At 42.8% G+C, this 25,435-nt stretch overlaps 2 protein-coding genes across 2 annotated transcripts in view; both read left to right on the top strand.

Moving 5' to 3' along the window:
• LOC123512315 (neuroligin-1-like) overlaps nucleotides 1–14,082 on the top strand; it is a 151,826-nt gene extending 137,744 nt beyond the window's left edge. The window contains exons 3-12 of the mRNA XM_045268652.1: nucleotides 1,091–1,251; nucleotides 1,692–1,889; nucleotides 3,441–3,526; nucleotides 4,060–4,229; nucleotides 5,186–5,354; nucleotides 6,482–6,700; nucleotides 7,654–7,805; nucleotides 8,301–8,422; nucleotides 9,225–9,370; nucleotides 9,746–14,082. Of these exons, the coding sequence (XP_045124587.1) occupies nucleotides 1,091–1,251; nucleotides 1,692–1,889; nucleotides 3,441–3,526; nucleotides 4,060–4,229; nucleotides 5,186–5,354; nucleotides 6,482–6,700; nucleotides 7,654–7,805; nucleotides 8,301–8,422; nucleotides 9,225–9,370; nucleotides 9,746–12,076 (3,754 nt within the window). The 3' untranslated portion in view covers nucleotides 12,077–14,082. The remainder of the gene's footprint in view (nucleotides 1–1,090; nucleotides 1,252–1,691; nucleotides 1,890–3,440; nucleotides 3,527–4,059; nucleotides 4,230–5,185; nucleotides 5,355–6,481; nucleotides 6,701–7,653; nucleotides 7,806–8,300; nucleotides 8,423–9,224; nucleotides 9,371–9,745) is intronic.
• Nucleotides 14,083–14,748: 666 nt separating this feature from the next.
• Nucleotides 14,749–23,092, top strand: LOC123512369 (mediator of RNA polymerase II transcription subunit 28-like). Its single transcript, XM_045268735.1, has 4 exons — nucleotides 14,749–14,825; nucleotides 17,653–17,832; nucleotides 18,011–18,370; nucleotides 22,006–23,092. Exons 1-4 carry the CDS (start codon nucleotides 14,769–14,771, stop codon nucleotides 22,225–22,227), a joined length of 819 nt encoding a protein of 272 aa, XP_045124670.1. The 5' UTR covers nucleotides 14,749–14,768; the 3' UTR covers nucleotides 22,228–23,092.
• The last annotated feature ends 2,343 nt before the right edge of the window (nucleotides 23,093–25,435 follow it).

Below are 25,435 nucleotides of genomic sequence, written 5' to 3' on the forward strand. Positions count from 1 at the left end.
CATGTGATTCTCGTTCGCAAATTCATGTAACATTGTAAAGCTGCCTAACGAATGACAATCATGGGATATAGACCCTTATTCTGAAACCCTTTGCTCTCTCACCATCACTGCTTCCCAAGGGCTCCAGTTGAAGATACTCGTGTTTTTAAGGGTATTATTATAGTTCTGGTTATAGATTGGCAACATTTCTAGTTTATTAAAAGGAGAAACTGTCTTGAAACCCCAGCTAGTTGTCTTTGTGGCCTTGAAAAATTGTCGTAGTGAGAAGGGAAGGCGTTTCTGGATACGGGCGATATACTGGCCTTTCAAACACTTGTACTAACATGCCCAATACCCCACTTGAATCTGAAACTATTTGAATCTAAAAGCACAAGCAGAACAACGAAATAACGGGTGATACTGAGATACATGGAGTGAAATTTAGATACCATTGTAATGATAGAGGTACTGAAAGACGCTGGAAGGTACTGGAATGCCTAAGATACTGTGAATAATGTAATGCCTAAAGGTTCTGGCTAAGACTTTTTTATGTAAGAGGAGGAAAACTGTCCAAGTGCAACAAAAACGGATAAACGAAAAGACCTACTGAGATGCCAGTCTCCGAACAGGGTCAAGAGAGTTTGCCAAAAGAATAGGATAAATTTTGAAACCCTCTGTTACGTTAGCGAGTTTTGAAGCCATGTAGTTTACCCATTTATTGAGAAACCCGCCAACATAACAGCAAAAAAAAAAAAAAAAAAAAAAAAAAGTAGATAGAGGGAGCTTTCTCTTTTAACCCCTTCAATACCATGACGCGTTCCCATGTTCATTCTGGTCACTATTTGGTGATTTTATACAGCTTCAGAAACTCATGTGTGGAATTTAAATAGTAAAGACTCTCGCTATTAATATTCTGACCTCCATAAACCCTTTCTAATGTCAATGAAATAGTCTAATCGTATAAAAATCTCAAGGTAAAAATGTGTCCCAGTATTCTCGGGGTTAAATGTGTAGACTTCACCTTCTAAATTAGTTCAAGTCATACGTGGATGGAAATACAGAAACAAGCAGTGAGTTCCAGAATATCTAACACCTTGTCCCTTTTTTTCAGACCTCCTGTCACCCAAGCCGGCCAACGAGCTGGTCCCTGTCATGGTGTACATTCACGGGAGTCGTATGAGTGGAACAGCGGCAACCCTTACGACGGCACGGTGCTGGCCTCCTACGGCAGGGTGGTGGTGGTGACTGTTAACTTCAGACTAGGAGTATTAGGTGAGTGTGTATGTGTGTGTGTGTGTGTGTGTGTGTGTGTGTGTGTGTGTGTGTGTGTGTGTGTGTGTGTGTGTGTGTGTGTGTGTGTATCTATTTATCTATCTCTCTATCTATCTATCTGTCTGTCTGTCTGTGTCTATTTGTGTCATAAGCCAGAAAATATTTAAAGATGAAATGCGATGGAAGGAAGGAAGTGTGATAATATGACCGAAAACACGAAGAAAAGATAAAAAGAAGTAGGTTAGGAAGGAAGATAACAAGATGTGTGTGTGTGTGTGTGTGTGTGTGTGTGTGTGTGTGTGTGTGTTTCTATATCTACCAATCTCTATTTATATTTGTATTACGAAAAAACAACATGAATTAACCAAACCATCAAACCACTACTACGACCATTACCACCACCACCACCACCCTTCCTAACCATCCCTCTCAACACGCAGGATTCCTAAAGCCGAAGATGCTGGGCCGAACACTTAGCAACTTCGCCCTTCTGGACCAAGCGGCTGCTCTCCACTGGGTCAAACACAATATTGCCAACTTCGGCGGGGACCCTGAGGCTGTCACTGTCTTTGGCCACGGTACTGGGGCTGCCCTGGTGAACCTGCTCCTTATATCGCCCGTCACTCAAGCGTCTAGAGGTATGTGTAATTCACCTCCTCGGTCGCCTACTGGTCACCCAGCCAGTCTTCCCATTACGGAGCGAGCTCAGAGCTCATAGACCGATCTTCGGTTAGGACTGAGACCACATCACACTCAACACACACCGGGAAAGCGAGGCCACAACCCCTCGAGTTACATCCCGTACCTATTTACTGCTAGGTGAACAGGGGCCACACATTAAGAGGCTTGCCCATTTGCCTCGCCGCTTACCGGGACTCGAACCCGGCCCTCTCGATTGTGAGTCGAGCGTGCTAACCACTACACTACGCGGTGTGTGTGTGTGTGTGTGTGTGTGTGTGTGTGTGTGTGTGGGGGGGGTGAGGGTTATTGTTGTTGTTCTTCTTCTTCCTCGTCATGCTAAGGTATACACGATTCATGCAGAAAGAGAGAGAGAGAGAGAGAGAGAGAGATGAGTGGAGGGCGAGTTATTGTTATTGTTGTTCTGATAATAATAAATGAATAACTGAATAAAACTTCCACTCCTTAAAGAAATGTTTGAATGAAAAGTCTAAGATTGTATACTTTGAAAAAAAGTATGGATACTTGTATGTATGCATGTGTGTGTGTACATATATTTATTTATTTTTTGTCATATTAACTTAAGTTCCGAACATTTTTTCCCCCTTTGATCGCTTTTCTTCTCCTTTTCTTTCAATACCCACTGTAAATATATCATAAATGTGTATAGCCATGTATATATTTATAATTGTATATATATTTACCTAGTTCTCTATTCCCAGACACATTTTCTCTTTTATAACTTTATTTTCGAATGTTATTTTCACTGCAGTCCTTAGTGTGTGTGTGTGTGTGTGTGTGTGTGTGTGTGTGTGTGTGTGTGTGTGTGTGTGTGTGTGTGTGTGTGTGTGTGTAAAGGATAATGGCAGTGGGTGTGTTTGGTCTATTAGTCTATTAACCCATTCAAACCATCCTTGCTCTTCCCCCTCTAGCTATTATCTCTTCGTCTTTGTCCCACTTGTCTCTATCACGCCCTTCCGTCACGCTCAGGCAAGGACGACAGAGGAAGTGTAACCTGGATTATTGTCCTTTATTTTATTTCTCTTGTGTTTATCCGTGCTTTCAATTTATCTTTATTTTCTTTCTCTCTCATTTGTATTTCACTGTTATTGTTTTTTTTTTCCTTTTCTTTCTCTTTTTGTTATATATTCCTTGTTAGCTTTTTTTATTCTTTACTTCCTTTCTCGTTTTTTTTTTTTTTTCTTTTGTTATCGTTCTCTTCTTGGTGTTGTGTTCGTGTTTTGTTTGTTTCGCTTTCTTTTATCTATCTTTTTTTTTTTTTTATTCCTTGCTTTTCACTATGTTGTTTATTTGTTTTTGTTTTTTTTTGGGGGTTTTTTGCGATTTTTATTTTTGTGTTTACCTTTTCCTTTCATTTTTAGGGATGGTAAAAATCAAGGAAGAATTTTAACATTTTAATTATCAGTGTTACGTGTTTATCTACAGTATAATATCTCTCTCTCTCTCTCTCTCTCTCTCTCTCTCTCTCTCTCTCTCTCTCTCTCTCTCAGGGCTGGTCAGGAGGGCGATTCTAATGAGTGGATCTGCCCTAAGTCGCTGGGCAATGACTTATGACCCTTATAAATACACGGCACAGGTACGTAAGTCGCTTTTAAGTCAATGTGAGTCACTATGTCACGGCCGAGGCTTGGTGGTGGTGGTGGTGGTGGTGGTGGTGGTGGTAATAGGTGGAGAAGGAAGAGGAGGAGGTGGAGTATGACTTGATGTTTCTTTTGCTTTTTCTTCTCCTTATTTTTTTGTCATTGTTATTATTGTTTTATTATTATTATTATTATTGTTATTATTATTATATTATTATTATTATTATTATTATTATTATTATTATTATTATTATACTTGTCATTGTGTACCAGCAATAGTAGTGGTAGTGGAAGTAGTAGTAGTAGAAGTAGTAGTAGTAGTAGTAGTAATAGTTTTTATTTTTGTTGTTGTTATTGCTGCTGCTGCTGCTGCTGCTGTTATTGTATCAACAGTTATAATCCTAAGAACAGTAAAGACAAAATATGCAGAAACAAGAACGAACAAAATTCATGAAAAACCACCACCACCACCACCACCACCACCACCACTAACGCCCCTCCCCTCACCACCACACACACACACACACAGATGGCCGAGGCGCTGGACTGCCCTCCCTCAGACGTGCGGGACGGCCTTATCACTTGCCTGCGCAGGAAGTCGGTGCGGGAGCTGCTGTCCGTCAACCTGCAGACCAAGCCCTTCTACACGCCCCTCGGCCCTGTGGTGGACGGCGTCATCATCAAGAAAGACCCGCTCAAGTACGCCATAACGATCATAACACCACATAACATAACGAACCTGGCCATTTTGATGTTACTGTGTTTTTAGTCCAACTTAACTCCCTCATTACTGGAACGCATTTTTCTCATGAGTTTTTATGTGTCTTGGCGATTTTATTTACATTAGGAAAGGTCTGTGGGGGTCAGAAAATTAATGGCCACAGTCTTCACTATTCTTTATTTTAATCCCACATAAGTTTCTGAAGCTGTATAAAGTTGTCATATTGTAACCAGAATGAATATAAGAATGCGTCATGGTACTGAAGGGGTTAATCTCAGCTATAACATAATATAACCATGTAGTCATTTTGTTGTTATTGTTGTCTTTAGTCTAACTTATTCTAACCTATAACGTAACATAACCTCCCAGTCATTGTTTTGTTGTTGTTGTCTTTAGTCTAGCCTAATCTATAACATCACATAACCACGTAGTTATTTTGATGCTATTGTTGTTTTAGTTTGACATTATCTAACTTATAACATTACGTAACATACCCACGTAGCTAATTAATTGTTAGCTACTCTTGTTTTAACCTAACCTAACTTGACCTGACCTAACCTAGCCTAATCTAACTCAATCTTATCTTTTCTACCAATATTATTACTCTGACTCAACCTAACCTAACCTAACCTAACATATCCTAACTATTCACGTAAGCCTTATTATTGTTTAAACCTAACCCAACTTTAATTCAACCCAACTTATATTCACCTTATGATTGTGTCCATCTAATTCAATTTAATTTAACTATATTCTTTCTGTGTTGTTTTTATCTTTCCTTCCTTCTTATTTCCTTTTTTTTTTATTTAGCAAGGTATTTTATTTTCAGTTCTCTTCTACATTTTCCTCTCATTTCGTACTTCTTTCCTTAAATGTATCATAAGATTCTGCAGCCAATAAAGTAAACCAATCAACTAACACACTACTGCCGCAGGTCGATGAGGGAGGACACAGGAATCTTCGGCAAGTTTGATTTGATGTACGGCGTAACACGAGCCGAGAGTTTCCACATGCTGGGCGACGCGGACTCCAAGAACGGGTTTTCTGTGCACCGTCGCAACCACCTGGTCAACGCCTACGTCAGCAACAACTATGAGAACTTCGTGAGTCTTGGGGCAGCAGCTTTGTCTCCATTCTCACCATTACGGGGCTGGCGGGAGGCTGACAGGGCTGGCGGGAGAGACAAAGGATGAGAAAAGATGAAAGGGACGAGAGACAGAGGAGTAGGTGTGACTTGGGGGTATCATATCTTTATTTCTACTTTATTTTACAGTAGATGGTGTGTGTGTGTATGTGTGTGTGTGTGTGTGTGTGTGTGTGTGTGTGTGTGTGTGTGTGTGTGTGTGTGTGTGTGTGTGTGTGAGTGTATACAAGGCGGGAACTGGATGTCAAGGAGATGAAAATGAATAGTAGGTGTGATGTAGCGTGTGTGTGTGTGTGTGTAGGTCGGCAGGAAAGTAGGTCAATTTTTAGGAAGGATTGGTATTAAAATCTGAAAAAAGGTGTTGTTTCCATATACTTTAGTGACAGGGAGAGAAAAGTCTAGAAATAGTCTTTTGCCTTATATGGTTTTATTATTTCGTTGCTCTGGCAGATTATAAAAGAAAAAATCCTTGAGCTTAGTTTGGAGAGAATGAGAGAAGGAAGACACAGGGAAGGTGGAGAAGGAGATAATGGATGGTAGGGAGAAAAATAGGATAGTAGGTAGAAGACTTGGGTAGGGAGGCAGATGAGGAAAAGTGAGAAGAAACAAGGAAGCTGGAAATTATGTGACAGAAGGACAGAGGGTTAAGAAATAAGGATAGATTGGGAGACTAAAGAAAAGATAACCATGTGGTGAAAATAACTACATGATTCTACAAACACCCAGCACTATTTTTTCATCCTTTCATCAGTCAGGGAATAAAGGAAATATAGCCATGTAGTGAAAATAACTGACCGAAAATTTTCTTCCTCCATTCGTCAGTCGGGGAATAAAGGAAAGATAACCATGTAGTGAAAATAACTGACCGAAAATTAAAAAGGTAAAGGTTGTGGTGAAAATAACTACATGACTTTACAAATACCCAACACCATTTCTTCCTCCCTTTGTCAGTCGGGAATGACACAATGCGAGAATAGAGGAAAGATAACTATGTGATGAAAACAACTGACTGAAAATTAAAATGTATTAAACTTGTGGTGAAAATAACAACATTACAAACTAACACCCAACACCCTCCTTCATCAGCCGGGGATGGTGCTATCAACCGTCACCAGCCATTACACCTCCTGGGACAAATCGGCGCCCACAGACCCTCGGGAGGTGCGCGATCTCACGATGGACCTGATGAGCGACGCGCAGATCAAGGCTCCTGTGATGCAGATGGCGGATTTACACTCTGACATCCACCAGAAGAGTTTCCTGTACGTGTTCAACCACCAGAGTGCATTTGGTGACTACCCGCAGGTGAGAAGAGGATGATTTATCAGTGGTTTAATTATTTAGTTACTCATTTGGTTAGTTTAACTCGTGTCTCCCACTAGAACTCACTAGAACATCAAAAACACATAAGATAGAAAAATTATTAGAGTCACAGAACTTTTCCAGGGTTAATAAGATTCATAAGATCTTCGTACCCCTTAAAAGATAATGCTAATAATAATAGTAATAATAATAATAATAATAATAATAATAATAATAATAATAATAATAATAATAATGATAGATGAAAAAATAATAACGCATCTGCCAGCCAACTTTAAGCCCGTATTCTGAAACTGTTCCGCGCAGCATCTCCTCTATATTCAAAGGTCTCCAATGGAAGGTACCCCGGTTTTCTAAAGATGTTTTAACCCCTTCAGTAATGGGACGCATTTTTACTATGAGCTTCGGGTTTGATTAGACGCATTTATTTACATTAGATTAATAGCCACAGTCTTCACTATCTTAATCCCCACTTAAGTTTCTGAAGCTGTATAAAATCACCAAATACTAAGAAGAATGAACATGAAAACGTGTCATGGTACAGAAGGAGGTTAATGGTTACGGTTAGAGATCATTTTTTTAGTTGAAGGTAGACATCTTTTCTAAGGGTGTCTTAACAGTTCTAGTAGCAGAGTGAGAACATTTTTACATTATGAACAAGAGAAACATCCTTGAGAACCCGGTTAATCATCTATGTAGTCTTGAAAAAAAAGGTAATGGTGAGAGAGAGCAAAGATATTGAGAATAAGAGCTTTAGAAATTACCAAGAAAGTAAAAGGAATACAAAACAAACAGTAACTCGAAATGATTACCAAAATTTCACCCTGGCAGTAAACTAGTAAACTTAATTCCTCTCCCACCTTGCCAAGCGAAGCGTCCCCAGTAAACCACGCTGCCGCAACAGTACAGAACGTAATATAAGTTCCTCTCTGCAGTCTCACGGGGCCATCCACGGCGAGGAGTTGGCGTACGTGTTCGGGGCGCCGCTCGTGGGAGGCTTCAACCACTTCGGGCTCAACTACACGCTGCAGGAGAAGCTTCTGTCTGAGCTCGTCATGATCTACTGGACTAACTTCGCCAAGACTGGGTGAGTTTGTGTGAGGCGGCGACGTGACTCAGGGCCGGGCGTCTCAAGGTGGTTGGCAGAGAGAGAGAGAGAGAGAGAGAGAGAGAGAGAGAGAGAAAGTCTATTATTACTTATCTTTTGCCTCGTGTAGTTTTAGGTGTATCTGTACCAACACCAACAACAATAACAGAAGAGCGACAAGGATAAAGACATGACACAGTATATCAGAACAAAGACACAGACAGACACATTACTGGCAGTCACACCAAGGCTCTTAATCTGAAACGCTTTGGTGTCTCATCACAACAATTTTCAAAGACGACAGGAATACTTAGCCAGATTTTTAAGACTGTTTCTCCTGTTAAGAATGTAGAAGTCATATTAATCAGTCACTGGAACCATGAAAACACTCCCCCAAAAGATATATATGACTTCAACTAGAGTCATTTAAAAGTACAGAAGGTGCGGCGCAAAAGTGCTTCAAAATATTAGTTAAGTCTCTCATACGCCTCGCAGGAACCCCAACCTCCCCACGCCCCAGAGCTACAAGACACCAGGGGCCTCCAGACAATTCCAAGAGAACATGAAGGTGATGTGGCCGGCGTATGAGAAGCAGCTGCAGCAGTACCTCCACATAGGTGAGCTTAGTGATAGAATATGTCAGTATTTGCAGGGCTGGGAAAAAAATAATAATTGAGGGAGCATTGCAAAAGAGGAAGATAAGCAGTGCAAGAGATTAGAGGCAAGGAATGGATGACGTAAGAAGCGAACCTAGGTAAGCTAAGTGATAGAATTTGAAAGTATTTGCAGAACTAGGAAAGAAAATAACTGAGAGAACATTGTAAAGGAAAAATAGTAGAAGAGACGATAGTTGCAAGGAGTGGACCGCCTAAGAAGTGTTAGAACTTAAACAAGTCACAGGGAAGAAGAAGAAGAAGAAGGAGGAGGAAGAGGAGGACCAGCGATACTACAGTGTCTTTTTAATTAAGAGATGCAAACATTTCACCTTCTGTCTTCATCATGTCAAGAGTTAGCCAGTAATTTTAGTCTTTCATGCCTCTTACTGGTGAATACACAACTCCCGGTCTGCTTATGTGTCTCCCCTTGCCTGTGACTTGGAGTCCTTCAGATGAGAGGCCTCAAGACACTTCATTTTAAGTATAATTTGTGGTATATTTAAATGGAAGTATATTGTTTTGAAAATAAAGATTTTTTTCAAGTTAGAGATGAATGTCGATTTTAAAATTAATGTTTTGTTCTCCTCCTCCTCCTCTTCCTCCTCTTCCTCCTCCTCCTCCTCCTCCTCCTCCTCCTCCTCCTCCTCCTCCTCTTTCTTCTTCTTCTTCTTCTTCTTCTTCTTTCTCCTCTTCCTCCTCTTCCTCCTCCTCCTCCTCCTCCTCCTCCTCCTCCTCCTCCTCCTCCTCCTCCTCCTCCTTGCAGACATGGAGGTGAAGAGGAAGGACCGATACAGAGCTAACTTCATCGCGGTATGGAACAAGGTCATCCCGAACCTCCTGGTCACCTCCCCTCCCACACCCAAGCCAGAGACCCTCGTCACGCCTTCCACCTTCTACTCCTGGACCACGGTAGGCTTACACACACACACACACACACACACACACACACACACACACACACACACACACACACGCACACACAAACCACAAACAACATATTTTCCTTATTGTTGTAGTGATAAATGTAGTGATTTTCGTATTGATATATTAAATGCTGGACGTTGCCATGAGATTAAAGGATTGCTCAAATAAATGAAATGTAGAAATGTTCCTTGTATGAGACTGTCACCTCATTGAACTTTTTTCCCCTTTTTTTCTATCTTCTTTGTTGCCCTTCGTCCTTTATCATAAAGAATGCAGTTAGGTATATACAGCTAGATAGACACACGCCAACAGTGGTACGATCCCATTCTCTCACCATCTGATCAGGTTTTTCTTCGCCAGGCTCCCCCGACACTGCCAGACAACCACATCCCGATCCACGGCATACGCGGCTACAACAATGAGGTCACAGAGAAGTCCAGGAGACCCTTCGAACCAAAGATTATCCCGGGGCCGCCTACAGAACTCCCACAGGTGACCCCGACGCCCTCCCAGCCTACCCGTCAGGCTGCCGGAACCCCAATCAGCATAGTAATTCTGGTCGGTATCTGTATTCTGATCGTGAACTGCTGTGCCATGGGCGGGGTATACTACCAGAGGGACAAGATTCGCCACCAGTCCAGGCTGTTGAGGAACACTTTGCGGCCTAAGAAGAGCGAGGAATCCGAAGAGAAGACCCCAGAGACGCCAGTAGTGGAGCCCAAGAAGGAAAAGACCCACAAGAAGAAGGGAAGTGGTATTAACTTTAGCTTCGATATCTGCAATGAGGTGCTTCCCGACGGTATGTCTCGTTCCTCTGGACCTTCCAGGGAGTCGTCAATGAAGCGAAAGGAACATCGGTCAACGTCACAAAGCTCCTCCTCCAAGCCAGGCACTCCCAAGGGCACGAGCAAGAGTTCCAAAAGCCCCAAGAGCGGACACAAGCGCCACAAGAGCGATGTTTCGATGTATAGTGAGATAGGAAAGGTGACGGAGGTAGAGGTGCATGGGGTGGGGACAGGCAGCTCTCTCTCCAGACATCAGCGTAAGAACCCCACTGTTAAATTTAACACCCTGGGCTCCGGGCTACCTCCAAAAGCCGTCACCAAGAGCACCACATCCATCTCCTCCAGAGCCTCCATCAAGAGCAACACCTCACGTGCCTCAGTTAAGAGCACTGCCTCCAGAACCTCCGCTAAGAGCGCTACTTCAGAAAAACGCCTCAAGAAGAATGCCAGCTGTCAGAGCCTCCCAACAGCTGAGTACTCCTGGGGCATAACTCCCGAGATGACCATGACCCAACGAGATGACCCTGAAGGCCACGCTGATCTGAAGGACACACCTGCAGACCGCCAACAGACTGTCCTAGCGATGCAGAAGCTCAACTACCCAAAGGTGCTGCCCGATCATCCCCCAGATGGCCACCACGCCACCCTGCCGAGGTCTCGGCCGCCACCGCCTCCACGCTCTACCTCCCTCACCTCGCGGGACATTCAGGAGCTGGAAGAGTCTATCCACGTGGTATACCGCAAGAAGAAGCCACCTCGTAGGGATGCCTCCACTGACTCGTGTGACCTGAGTGGCATGGACAACATCTACCTGATGGGTGCAGAGGCGGGGCCGCCTGCCTCCATGTACGGCGCGCCAGCAGCCACCGCCACTGTCAACAAGGCACGAGCCAGGAAAAGTGATGGAGGTGACTATGCGCGTGAATACGGCGACTACGGCAGGCAGAGCGCCGTGGCGGAGTACCTACGTGCAGTTCCAGCAGTTCCAGATGTCGGAAGGGCGACGCCCGTTGACTTTAGTCGCCCACCAGGTAATCCAGTGTATGGCAGCTACACTCCGTATGACACAACTTACCTGTACAAAGACAGTGGCGAGCCAAGCCCCAAGGCTCCCATCGCCCCAAAGGCACATGATGCAGCAAAGACTTATGGTGCATACAGCGACCAGAGGACCCCACACAGACCACTTGCTACCTTCGGGAAAACTAGCACTTACCCAGCGGGAGAGGCCGCACCACAGCCTGACTACAGCCAGAGCCGACCACCCCAGGACATGAGTCCCATGGCAGCTTTACCTCACACCTCACCAGCAGTGGTCACGGCGGCAGCACAGACTGCCCTGGCAGCAGCCACAGCCCCGGCCTTTGTGGGTGCCTCTGCTCCCCCTCGAACTAACTCTCCTAAAGATTACGGTGTGCCACCACCGGCAGCTATGCACACCTCTGCCCTCCGGCAGCAGTCCTCCACCACGTCCAGCTCAGACGCCACCACCGTATACGAGCAGACGGAGAACACTGGCACCATAAAGCGGAAAAAGACTAAAGGCGACACCTCCTCTCCTAACACCATCACCCCTCCGCAAATTCCCTCCTCCCCGGAGCCTGACAAGCCCTACGAGAAGCCGTTGAAAAGTGCGCTGAAGCAGACATCAGCGTATGACAGACCTAAGCCCTTGATGGCGAGGGCTCCAGGTGCCTCCCCGCCATCCACAAGCGCCTCAGCCTCCAGCCTTAGCAGCAGTAGCACAAACAATGATCCTTGTGACTCTGACCACAGACACGCTCCATTGAATCGCACGCCTTCAGCCAAAAGATCAGCACGCGTGGCCACACCGGCTGTCAGAAGGAAGGGTTCCCGCCAAGACAACCACACCACCACCTCCACCACCATCCAGACAGACCCCTAGACGCCACGTCGCTTGTGGGTTTGACCTCCTGTCAGGCGCAGTGTTCACACTGCGGTGTGTTCCGTGACTGTTCCAGGCCGCCACAAGGCCCAGTCTACGTGCGTATGCAACATACCTACGTATTTCCAGTCACAACTATTTACATTTGACTCAGCTGCGTGTGGTGAGCCTCAGAGTGGGCTTCCTGCAGCATCACCTTATTGTGTTACAGCCACCTGCCTCCACCTAACCGCCGTCAGTGCACGCTGTTCCTCGCAACAATTGTCTCGGATCGCTGCAGGAGAGCGGGAAGGGTTTTGTTTTGTCCTCCAACGGACCATTATGAGTCACCGACTCTCAAGCAAGTCACTAGTCAGTCCAAAGTGAGGATTTGTGGGAATCACAGTTGCATTTACGAGATTCCATTGTGTCGAGTGGTTGCGGCCGCAGCCTCTCCCGAGACCCAGACATCTCGGACACAACTCCGTACAAACCTAGTGCCCTGGGCCTCGGCCCTTTCTTTTTTATTATTATTATTATGGTAAGAAGCTTGAATCGTGTCCTCGGGTAGCTACACAAGTTCCTGTTCATGACAATTCCTTCAGTGTGAGCGGCTGAGGTGTTCCTGTTCTTGGTTCAGCCGCTCGCATCACGCATCACGTGTATTTGTGGCTTGTGTTCCAACGAAACACTTCGCCTCATTCTTACTTGCGTACAATGTTCCTTCCTAGTTTTTAAATCTCACCCTCATTATTCATGAGAGAAATGTCTCCACAGTATTTCATGACACACTATTTTTATTTCTTTACTAGAGAACTTTAATTTTTGAAGGTAGTCACAGGGAGGCACCAAGAAACTTGTCACTGTTCGACGCTGTGAATTTCTATTGTTTTAGTTAGTTTTCTTGTAGATGTTTCTTATCAGAGCTGCAGATTTGTGCATTGTGGGTTTGGAAATTGTGGTGTAGGCTTCACTGGTCCTCACAGCGGTCACCTGATGGCCGGCAGGTGTAATGAGGTCACAAAGATTACGCTAAGTATTGGTGCTTCCTGTTTTCATTAAAATTCAAATCAAAACACACGAACCCCATGAGGAAAACTGTATAGGATTAAAAAAAATCTTGATGAAAATCTACTTTACATTAGATGTATTTTTAGTTCAGTATGTCTTGGGAATTAGTTTTTCCTTTTTTGTATACCATACACTTGTTGTAAGCGATGTCAGCGTGACCACTTGTTGTCATCACACGGCATTGCTTTGGTATATTGATTTGTGTTCGTGCGTGTGTGCATGACGACCATTCCATGAAAAGGGGTAGCGACGCACCCCGCGCGGAGGGAGCGGCTCGCTGCCCCCAACACTCACTAAGAAAGGTTCACTACACTGCTAAGTACTTCACATTTTTTTTTTTTTTTTTCGCTCTCTTTTGTCTCCCGATTTCGGTGTTTTGTATAATTCAAAGTGCAGGGAAAGAACAAAGGTAATAAGCGTGGAACTCTGCCTTCCACACAGTTTCAAGAAATAGAAGTGCTACTTAAAAAAAAGAGAGAGCACACAGACAGCTTCCTGTAAGAGATTGTGTGGCCGCCTGTCAATGCGCGCTGATGGGTGTGCAAGCGAATGCAGACATCTGGAGAGTGACGGCGAGGCGAGTTGCGAGTAACGTAGTATTCTTGCTTCGTCTTTTGTTTGAGCCTCGTGCCTTCTTCGTCTAGGGAAGGAGGCAGCATTAAACAAGGAGAGATTAGATGGAGTGAGTAAAAGTAGGTACTATATTTTATCACACCATGCAGTTAGTTTTACGTTGGTCAAGATCTCAGTGGAATCATGACACTCACTTGTCAGGTTCAATCCCTAGACACCTGATTGATTACTGGATGTGTCTTGGACGAGTTCAGCCCACACACCTGACGCCACTTCTTCAATGTTCCTGTCAGGTGGGCGGGGCCTGGGCTACCTTCACGTATTCGTGGTGACATCTCAAGTCCAATCAGACTTAAGTTAAAAACAATAAAGCTTTTTTTTTCCGTCGGTATGTCATTATTATCCTTCCTGAAGCACCAATGTTACCTGCAGGTAAGACTTGTGTTATTGAACCAATGGTACAGAATATCGCTGGACTTCATTAACTATTGGTCACAAAACAACACTATCAAAGACACCGACTGTTACAACAAGACATTGTGCAAACTGCCCTAGCTAGAGAAGTGGTGTGTGTGTTGGGGGGGTCACTTATCAGTATTGCAATGAATGGTGGAATTATTTTTCTGTGGTGTTGTTTGTGGATTTGTTGTGGACTGGTTATCTTATTTATGATTCTGTATTTTTCTGTTCTTAGCTTTCTTTTTTATCAAAACTTATAGTATATTGTTTGTTTGTTCTTCTTGTGTAATGAATATCAAATTCTATCATCTTTTCTTCGTATTACTGGTATGGTTGTTGCAATACGAGGCTTATTATTTCTTTCTTGCTCGTATGCAGGACAAATTAAGAGGAAATGGCCTGTGTGACCGTCTTAATAAGGGTAAATCCATGTTAGATGAGTTAGCCTTAAAATCTAACATCGTTTCAACTACAGGATTTGAAGAGAGTGTTCAGATATTCTTACTATAATTATTCAATGCAAAATGTTAATGTGAAACACGAAAATAATAAATAAAAGAGAATATTAGGTAGATGTCGACAAAATGCGCAAAAAACATAAACAAGCATCATGGCGGCCACTCCGACACCCGGCAATCTCTTCGATGAGTTTGAGGAGGCTTTTCAGGTGAGTCTCATGCGTCTATACTTCACTCATGCGACAGGGGAGTGTAGTGGTGATGAATGGAGGTGTTGCCAGTAAGTCATGAGTCGTGAGTCGCTGTCTGTGGGGTGAGTCACGGCGCCCTCTCACAATCTCTCTCACTCTCTTGTTGAATTCTTAAGCTTTTAATTACCCTCCCATTATTCCCTTACCCTTACTGAATACTGCAGAGTAAATGGGGCGTTTGTGAAGGCTGTAAGGCTGTGTGAAGGGTCCTGCCACAAATTTGAGCTTAATATATATGGTAGTGTCCTAATATAGATGTCCCTCCAGTTCTCCTCGTTTCCCGGCTCCTCCTTCGTAGCTCTTTCAAGCAGCTGATTTGACGGCACACATATGAAGCCACACTATTGGACAACAAGGAAGAGAGAGAGAAGCGATAATAAATGGAGGCAGTGGGATTTGAACCGATATGGAAAGAAAAGTGGATAACAAATGGAGGAAATGGAAATGAAACAGGAAATAGAAAGAAAATCGATAATAAATGGAAAAAAATTGGATTAAAACAGGAGATAGAAAGAAAAGTGGATAACGAAGAAGAATAGGAGGAAATGGCATTGAAGACATGGTAATGAATAAGAGAACAAGAGGAAATTATAATGAAATTGTGGATAGAAAGAGAAATGGACAAGGAATAGAGGAAGAATATAATGAATAAGGGAATAGAAGAAAATGGTAATGAGAATGTTAACAGATAAGGGAATAGGAAGAAATGGGAAGGAGAAAATGGTAACAAATAAGGGAATAGGGGAAAATGGTAATAAAACAGCAGATAGAAAGTGGATAATGAATAGGGGAAGTGGATAACGAATATGGGAATGAAAATGTTAATGAATAAAGGAAGAAAGAACATGATAACGAATAAGGGAATAGGAGGAGTGTGTGTGCATGTGTGTTGTTGACCAATAGTATGGTTTCATATATGTGGCGTCAGATCATCTGTGTGAAAGAGCTGCAAAATAGGACCCAGGAAATTAAATGAGCTGGAGGGACGTGCATATTAGGACATTGCCATTTTTGTTTGGATTACTCTAGTGTGAATAGATTTCTTGATATTGTGTTGCCAGTAGTAAGATAATATCAGTCATAATCAAAGTAAAGCAAATAAAAACAGCTCATCTCAGTTCAAGCTACGTTGTGTTCTCTTCCTAGTTAGGGAGGCGGTGGCATAGTGGATAAGGTTGTGAGCTTGGGATCGAGCAGACATCCATGCATAGGTTCAAATCCCACCAAGTACGGCCTTGAAACTATGCCATTTATCGAGTGGTTTAAAGGTACCTAGCTACATGATACCCAAGTGTTAGGTAATTACACCAAAGATGTGTTTGGGTGGTGATATGGGCCCTAATATGGGTACTACTATAAATAAAATTGCCCATACCACTAATAGGTAAAAGCTTAACCCCTTCAATACGGTGACGCCTATGTAGCCGTCATGAAGCCCCAGTAGCAAATACGGTGACGCCTACGTAGGCTTCATATTTCTTTTCTGAGCTTTCTTCAGTTCAGTTGTCCCGTATAGTGTGTTGGATACCAACTATACACACTGTATGCTGTCCTTGAAATCCTAGTGCTCCTCCCACCATCCTTGTCTCCACCAATCACTAAAGATAAGCTACATGTGCCCCGCCTTGTGTCTAAAATTACCCAATGGCATAGACTTCCCATCTCTCTCTCTCTCTCTCTCTCTCTCTCTCTCTCTCTCTCTCTCTCTCTCTCTCTCTCTCTCTCTCTCTCTCTCTCTCTCTCTCTCTCTCTCTCTCTCTCATCTCCCTTCCTCCTCCCTCCCCATCTCCCTTCCTTCATCCCCTCTCCCTCTCGAAAGATAAGTTACATGCGTCCCGCCTTGTAACATTCGTGAAAACACACACACACACACACACACACACACACACACACACACACACACACACACACACACACACACACACACACACACACGCCCGGTAGCTCAGTGGTTAGAGCGCTGGCTTCACAAGCCAGAGGACCGGGGTTCGATTCCCCGGCCAGGTGGAGATATTTGGGTGTGTCTCCTTTCACGTGTAGCCCCTGTTCACTTAGCAGTGAGTAGGTACGGGATGTAAATCGAGGAGTTGTGACCTTGTTGTCCCGGTGTGTGGTGTGTGCCTGGTCTCAGGCCTATCCGAAGATCGGAAATAATGAGCTCTGAGCTCGTTCCGTAGGGTAACGTCTGACTGTCTCGTCAGAGACTGCAGCAGATCAAACAGTGAATCTCACACACACACACACACACACACACACACACACACACACACACACACACACACACACACACACACACACAACACACAAAACAAAACAACATTTTCTAATGTCTCTCTCTCTCTCTCTCTCCTCCCTTCGTTTCCCTCTCCCTTCCCTCCCTCCCCCTCTTCCTCTCGAAAGATAAGCTACATGCATCCCGCTTGTCTAAAATATTAGCAAATGTCACTCTCTCTCTCTCTCTCTCTCTCTCTCTCTCTCTCTCTCTCTCTCTCTCTTTCTCCGAAGAGAGAAGTGTCCACTTTCCTCTTCGAAGGCGATATAGTGACTAAAAAATAGCAGCATAATACACAAAGACGACAAGTATGACAAGCTTGCACGAGTTTCCCGCGCTCAGGCGTGTGGCACTACCACCCGTATATCATACAGGCGGGCTTTTTTAACATCCGGCGCGAAGGGGTTAACAGCACTTCCTATGCTCTTCAAGTTACCCACAGGTGCTCTAGGCCAGTACATAAAAAAGAAAAAAAGAAAAAAAAAATGGATTAACATTTCCTGGCTTCCTCAGAATTGCATGGCTCCGCTGACAAAGGAGGACAACTTCAATGCCGTCAACCATGATGAACTCCGCACCAATGCAGAGACCAGCGGGCAGCGGTTCCTGGACCTGGCCCGGCAGATGGAGGCATTCTTCCTACAAAAACGATATTTGTTGTCTATTCAGAAGCCAGAGTTAATCCTGTCAGAGGTGAGGGCATGGCAGTGTTCAGTGGTTGTCTGCTGCTGAATTGGTATTTATGTAGAATCAGTTGTTTGCAAGTGTAAGGAAAGGCTTTGTCAATTCATTGTAATAGAACCAACTTTTCAAGGAATTACTATTTTTGTGGATTTCAGCTTCAACTGTTACTTGAGCCCACCTCTTACAGGACATCAATGAGATGCGCAATGAGCTGGCACGCAAGGACGAGCTGCTCAAGAAGCACGCCGAGAAGCTGAACGAGTGGCAGGGCCTGCTGTCCTCCATGCAGACTCGCCTCGGGACTTCAAACTCAGTGGGGCCGCGTCCCCCTGGGCCACCAGTGCCACCAGGGCCTACTGCCCCCCCTATGCATCCTGGGATGATGGGCGGCCAGACGGGTGCCCACCAGGCCGTGCCTATGCCTGGCCTGAGCCCAGTGGGAGGGGGTAGCATGGGCCATTCACCCATGGGTCCCTCAGGGGTGCCTCCCATGCAGCACGGCATGAACAACCCCAACATGAGTATGCCCCAGACGTCCATGATGCAAGCAAGTATTGCCAACACTGTTACCAGTTCTTCTTCCAATATGTTGTAGTGTAGCAGAGCCCCGGGACGGGTGCACTGGTTCACTGGTTCACGGGAGGGTCACTGAGCAGGCAGTGGGGCCAAGCTGCTCACTGCCAACATTATTGTCCCGGCAGTGTTCCCTTGTACTGTCTGGCTTGTCATGTGTTGAGCAGGTGTATTGTGTAGGTACTGTACCTGTACATAGGCCTGCATGGGAGTGGCAGCAAAGATGTCACAGGATTGCATGACAAACCTCCAGGTAAATATACCATAGTAATTACTCATCTGTATCAGAGAATGGTTATATTGCAGGTGTAAGAATGCCTCTACTTTGAAATTAATTGGAGAAATGAAACATAACTCTAAACTTTTGACCATGCCAAGAGCTTTCATTGTCTTAATCTGTCAGTGTTAATAGGAATGACTGATAAGCCTGTGATAATCTGAGACTCAATGGGTTTGGATGACGTTCCTAAATCACGCTGTATAAACATGTAAAAGCTAGATCTGAAGGAAAGGGTAACTCACTGTGTTCGCATTTCTTTCTGAGCAACAACTAATTCATTGCCACTATTAGGAAGGTTGTGCTGTAGGTTGTAAGTAAAGTAGGACTGACTAAGAACAGACAGTTAGTTTAGCTTTTGTTTCCATTCCTCACTCAGCTGCTGTTATGGGTACCTTTTGTTGTAGGCTTGCTCACAATCAGCTCATGCCACGTACTTATTTGAAAGACAGTTGATAGTGTACTTAGAAATCAGTTTATGTCACAGCTACATGAATGAATTACTGAGCAAATATGTGTGTATGTGTGAAAATGTGGCTTTGTGTGTGCGTGTTGAGCAAATATGTGTGTATGTGTGAGAATGTGGCTTTGTGTGTGTGTGTTTATGTGTGTGTGTGTGTGTGTGTGTGTGTGTGTGTGTGTGTGCATGTGTGTGTGTGTGTGTGTGTAAATTTTGAGTGTGTGTATATTTGTATGTGTGTGTGTGCATTGCTGCCTTAAGCTTTCATTTGAGGAGACTTGACAGCTCAAATTAACATAGAGTATTGTTGATTTAAATAAGGATTTAAGCTTAGGTTATTTTTGTTGTCTCTGTTTGTGTATAAACTATGGTGCTAATGGTACAAGCAATAAAGTAAATTACATATGTAAGGTTTCTAGATTACTGACAAAAAAATAAAAAGAAAAAAATTGAGAAAGATGTTGGAAGAGTATTAGTGTTGCTTTATATTTACATCAGGAAATATTTGTAATGTGATGGATTGCATATTTCTCTCTCTCTCTCTCTCTCTCTCTCTCTCTCTCTCTCTCTCTCTCTCTCTCTCTCTCTCTCTCTCTCTCTCTCTCTCTCTCTCTCTCTCTCTCTCTCTTATTACTGTATTGTTTCTAATAGGAAGTTCTAAGGTCAGTTAACTTGTGTTATTTTTCCTCGGTCAGATTCTGTGGTGCCTCAGAATTGTTTCGGGGTTGCGGCTTTATATATGATGCATGTAAGGCCCTGGATCTGAATACACTGTAATTACTTAATGCATTCACTTAATCTTGCATGCACTATAAAATTACTCCTCAATTATAAATCAGAAGTCTTTCAGTAATGTAAAAATGATAACAATGGCAATTAGTAATAATCATAATAATACATTTAATAATAACAAGGATAAGCATGGTTGGTTAAATATGTAATGCACTTAAGATTATTCTCTACACATACAGAAAGACAGATCTTAGAATTAAGGCTGAGGTGTTCAAAAATAACAGCAGTGGGGAGGCAGTTCCCTACAAGAATACTCATGTGTCTGTTGATCATTTCCCCAAGCACAAACACCACTGACTCATCCATTCTTTGGGGAAACAGAAGCTCTATCATCCAACTCCTTCACTTAGCAAAGATCTTCACAAAATTTCCCCTTATTTTTCTTAAATCATCTCAAAGTCAAGTACAATGTAACAAAAAAAAAAAACATTACCAAACCCCTTTACTTTCATGAAATTTCCCACCACCTTTCATAAGACATCTCGAAGTCAATTAAAGTACTGTATAACAAAAAAAAAAAACTTCACTACCAAATTCCCAGTGCAGTAGTAATTAAACTGCTCATGTTTGGCACTAAATATATTTGCACCATTGTTGAAGTTACATTTCGTACACCAGCAGAAACCACCACCTTTTATCCCTAAATTATTTGAAATCAATGCCAAACTCCACACTGTATAATATTTGAATTTGTGTGCACTATTTGTTATATTTTTTTTACACCAGCACCACCCAGCACTTAAATTATTACTCATGGGCAACACAGCACAAGGAACCAAAGCAGTAGTGTCTGGATGCCTTGAGAGTTATCAGGTGTGTGGCTGAAATTGCATGGTTTTCTGGGAATTTGATAGCAAGAAGAATTTATGGATCAAATTGTATTCAAAGCTTTATTCTCTCTCATATACTCCTTTGATTCTCACTGAAGTAGGATAATGGAGCTTCAATTGTGTTATCTTTGGAAATTGTAACATTATAAGATTCACAATTAATTAGTTTTCTATGTTAAGGGATTTTGTTTAATTTTTCTTCAGTTTCCCATTGTGTAAGTTTGTTTTATGGTGGGATGTCAAGGTGCAGTCACTCATCTGGCTTGATCTGATAAGTACTCTGGTTTGCCAATGCTAGAGTATCTGAGACATAAACATTGCAGAGTTGGAGTTTTGAGCAAAGTATCAGCATGTATTCAGAAGGAAGGACAGCCAAAGTATTCATATTCAGCCCATCATTACCAGAATAATGTGTGAGTGTCAGTCTGTTGAGCTGCTTTTGTGTCACAGCTGGTAAGGGAAAGGACAGTAGAGTCAGTGTAGATTGTGTGTTGCATCAGTCTTACTATTCTGTGGTGGTCCTGAAAATCTACCATCTTATAATGGACATTTCTAACCTGATTCCCCACACCACTTGCTAACCTCATAAACTCACTATGTTACCACAAGGAATAGTTTTCATTTTCCTACTCTGGTGTGGCATATGTAAGGTGAGGAATTTATTAAGTGGTATCAGATTTAGTTCAGAGATGTGTCAGTTTTGGGTGGTGGGTCTTGAGGCTGCCCAGAGTAATGATGTGTTACTTTACAACCAATAATGTAGATATCAGAGATTCTGATGTGAAATTGCTCAAGATGATGTGATATGGGAGTGTATAACTTGTCTACCCAAATTTGTGTGTCTGTGTGTGTGTAAAAGATATAATGGCAAGAAGTCTTTCCTGAGAATGCATTGCTGAGCTTGAAATAAAGGGAAATTCACACTACACATTCATGTCCTCTTTGATGGGCAGAGCAGGTCACATTGGCATACAAGTGCCGTATTGGGCTATTTGTGCTGGGGAGACTTGAAGGGGGAGTCGTCCCTGTAGCAGATGAGTGACTGTACCTGGAGGCCACTTAGCAAGGCACATTGACTGGGGTGGTAGTGTGTAGCATTGGACAGGTAAGAAGTCACTAACATTTGCCCCTTCCATCACAAGGAGCATAATCTCATAACATTTCCTAGGTGTCCCGTTTTTGTTCTCTTCGCACACCGCCCAGCGCCGCCCAACCCATGCATGGTTAACAATCTTTCTCTATTCCCGCAGATGGGTGGTGGTGGAGGAGGAGGGAGCATGGGCCCAGGTCCTGGAATGGGGGGGATGGGAGGCATGGCTCAGGGGGGCTTTCAGGGGGGCCCAGAGGGAGCAATGTACCCTGGCAGCATGGGTCCCCAGCACCAGGGGGCACCGCCGGGGGGGCTGCAGGGACCTCTTGCCTATCTTGAAAAGACCACCACTAATATAGGCATGCCGGAGCCTAGACGCTGACTAACTTAACTCGGCTAACCGTGTGCTGGGGACTTTTTACGGAGCCTGTAGTGCAGCGAGGCCTCACTGTGGCTGTGGGTGGCCAGTGTGATGGGTCTTGTGCTCTAATGACCTCATTGTGATGGGATTCAGCTGCTGTCGGACTTGAAGGTATACAGTTGTAGCTTCTTACTCACAGAATGTTGCATTTACTCTCTTACCCTTCATTGTATAGCATTAGAACTTGACACTTAGTGGATCTACTGGAGTGTTTTGTTTGTGTTTGGCCTCTAAAACCTTAACAGTACCAACATGTAGGAAAGTTTTGCATCTAACAAACTTCATTGTAGTGGGATGTGGCTTCCTTATTTATGTGTACTGGGCTGTTCTTTAGTGCTGCTGCTGGAGGCTGGGCTTGATGGCTGACGGAACCTAGCTTGCAGCAGAGCATTGTGGGGAAAGTGTGCTTTGTTTAACTTCTAAGGTGAGTGTAAGTTGTCGCAGCTCCATAACCTTCCTTGTCCTCTGAGCGTCACATGGTTTCCTCTCTTTTGTTAGTTGATGGGTGTGTGAGTTGGTTGACCTGTTTACAAGTGTTTCCAGTGTGTTGAATGAAAGACAGGATGAACAAGTGCATCATTTTATTGAACTGTGGAGGCTTTTGTTGTGTGACAGGTTATGTTCGGATTGACAGCTCCTCTTCTCTCCTCTCTTCTCTCTGAAACTTATTGGAATGAGGCCTTAGTTTAGAAAGATTGACAACAGCCACTCCAAACCTGACTGACATTTTTAGTACAGTATTCACATACATATTGCAGATATTTAAATGTGTAGATATTTTTTATGTATTTTGCTGTAATCTATTTATCAAGAAAGTTATTTTGTACCAGGAGTTTTAATTGTTTTACCTGCTCAGTGACAGTGAGAGCAAGGAAACACCTGTCACATGAAGGGAATATTTGGTTGGAAGAAAGGAGGAAGACTAATGATTCCTAATACTACATTGAACACATAATGACTTTTGCCTGAACTTCATATTGAGTCAGAGAAATTGCATCCATGCTGGTTAGCATTGTGATGTATTTCCTTTAAACTTCTTGCCAAATTCTGAAAAATTTTACACCTAATAATTTTGTGGTTAGATGTTTATGGACTTAAAGATAATGTCTGTTTGGGCTTTTACCATAATGATCTTCCTTGGAAATAAGTGAAACTTAAAAGATAATGACTTTCTGCCTTAATTTCATATAGAGTAGCAGAAATTACATGTTTTCTGGCTTTGACTATAATGCTGTTCCTTAGAGCATCGTTGAAGCACCTGGTAATTGATTAAACTTTTTAAAAAAAAAAAAAAACATTTTGATTGAACCATACATCATAGTCCTTGGAACATTATACAAACACTGACAGTTGATCTGAGTGAAAGATGAAAAGCTTAGACAGATAAAGGAACTCTTAGGGCAGACATGAAGTTAGTCTAACACCTTAGTAATCAAGATGAGGTGATCTGGATAGCACAATCATTGCTAGACACTGCAAACCCAAAGACTGTAGTTTAGTTTAAAGGCAGAAGTGTGTTTGATTAATTATAGATTATATTATAGGTAAAGAAAATGCCATGATGAACTTATCATAATTTTTAATTACAACTGAATAAAATATGATATAAATGGGGTGAATGGATAGCTAGAGGTGTTTTCCTAAACTATATTGTTAAAAAAAAAACATAGGCACAAACTTCATATATTTTTTTTATTTGTAACCAGAATAGGAAAGCAATGCCTTGGGTACTTAAATGGGTACCTAATCATAACAATAAGGAAAACAATGCCAGACCAGGTGGAAGTCTGTGTTTCTGAGGACATTACATAGATTTATCATTTACTTCAAGTAACTATCAACTATTATATTTTTACTGATAAAAGAGTGGGAGAAAGGGAATGCCACTGCACAGATTGTCAAGTAATAGACACAGTGTTGCTAGATATAAAAAGCAGTGAGGTAACTAGCCGGTCTCAAGACTATTCTTAACTTAATACGTCTGGGAATTGTTCTAATGTCTCTAAAGAAGCATAAAAACACTGTTAAAAACCCACACCACATCAACTAGAGTCTCTTCAATGAGTGTAGGTGCGGTGCTACGCCGAAGTATTTCATAATAAGGTTCATGCTAGTGGTGGGCAGGAACCATAAACTCAAGTATTCAAGGAAGTATTCAAGAAACTTTCTTGGATTTCTATAAACAATTATATTTTATGTTTGTTTATTATTCATTTTTTTCTTCATTTTTAAATATTGACATATGCACACTCAGCTTCTCATACACGCTTCATTCACACAGGGATCCTATTCCTATCTCAAAACTTGTCCTTTGTCAGGGCATGGGGAAGGAAGAGATAACAAGCACTCAGGGTGGCTACGTAACATCACTACGTATTGCACATATACATGAAGAGAGAAAACATTCACATCACATAAAGCAAGACTGAAATCATACTCACTCATAGTTTTATTTGCATACATAATATTGTTGAAATATTTACAGTGCAAAATAAATATATACATATAAATCACAACTCTTTGATTAAATTGGTCTTAGGTAAATCATCAGTCTATCGATAGAAATAGAGAATGAGAAAAATGAAATAGTCTGCCTTTTTAAGCACCTCGTTTCTTGTCCCAACTCTCGCTGTAAACTAGATACAATTTGATATATACTGCTTTGACAAATAACCAAAGCTGGACACGATAATTAAGAGAAAAATGTCACAATAACCAATAAATCAGTATGTGGTATTTTTACAACTATAGCATCTCATTCATGATAGATTTATAATCTCAGAGTATGTTTCACCTGGGTGCCTTCTCATGTTGGAATTTCCTATAATGAAAAAGCTGATGTTCTTGCCCGTCACTCCCTTACTGAGGACATTGCTGACTGTCCTGTTGAACACACTTATAATAACATCAAGGGTCAGCTTAAACGTCATGTTTGCAGCACCATTGCTCATAACCTTGACACTTGTTATGGGAAAGGCAGTCCCAGTTCAGTCCATTATGTACATGTCTCCCACACCAGCAGTGTCACCTATGGCAGGAAGTTGCTGTGTGTCTCAGGCTGGGTTACAGGTACTGTTGGGAGGTCAGTGGGGCTGCTGCTATGCCCTGTAAGCTGTGTCACAGTCTTGCAGGGCACACACTTGCCCACTATGTGATGGAGTGTCCTTTG

This window comes from Portunus trituberculatus, chromosome 33 (assembly GCF_017591435.1).
Source record: "Portunus trituberculatus isolate SZX2019 chromosome 33, ASM1759143v1, whole genome shotgun sequence".
Lineage (NCBI taxonomy): Eukaryota > Metazoa > Arthropoda > Malacostraca > Decapoda > Portunidae > Portunus > Portunus trituberculatus.

Excerpts from the sequence above, each read along its gene's own strand:
- LOC123512369 (XM_045268735.1), top strand. The coding sequence starts at position 14,769 with ATGGCGGCCACTCCGACACCCGGCAATCTCTTCGATGAGTTTGAGGAG. Across the intron at positions 14,826-17,652 it reads AGTTTGAGGAGGCTTTTCAG|AATTGCATGGCTCCGCTGAC; the intron begins GTGAGTCTCATG and ends TGGCTTCCTCAG. Across the intron at positions 18,371-22,005 it reads CCCAGACGTCCATGATGCAA|ATGGGTGGTGGTGGAGGAGG; the intron begins GCAAGTATTGCC and ends CTATTCCCGCAG.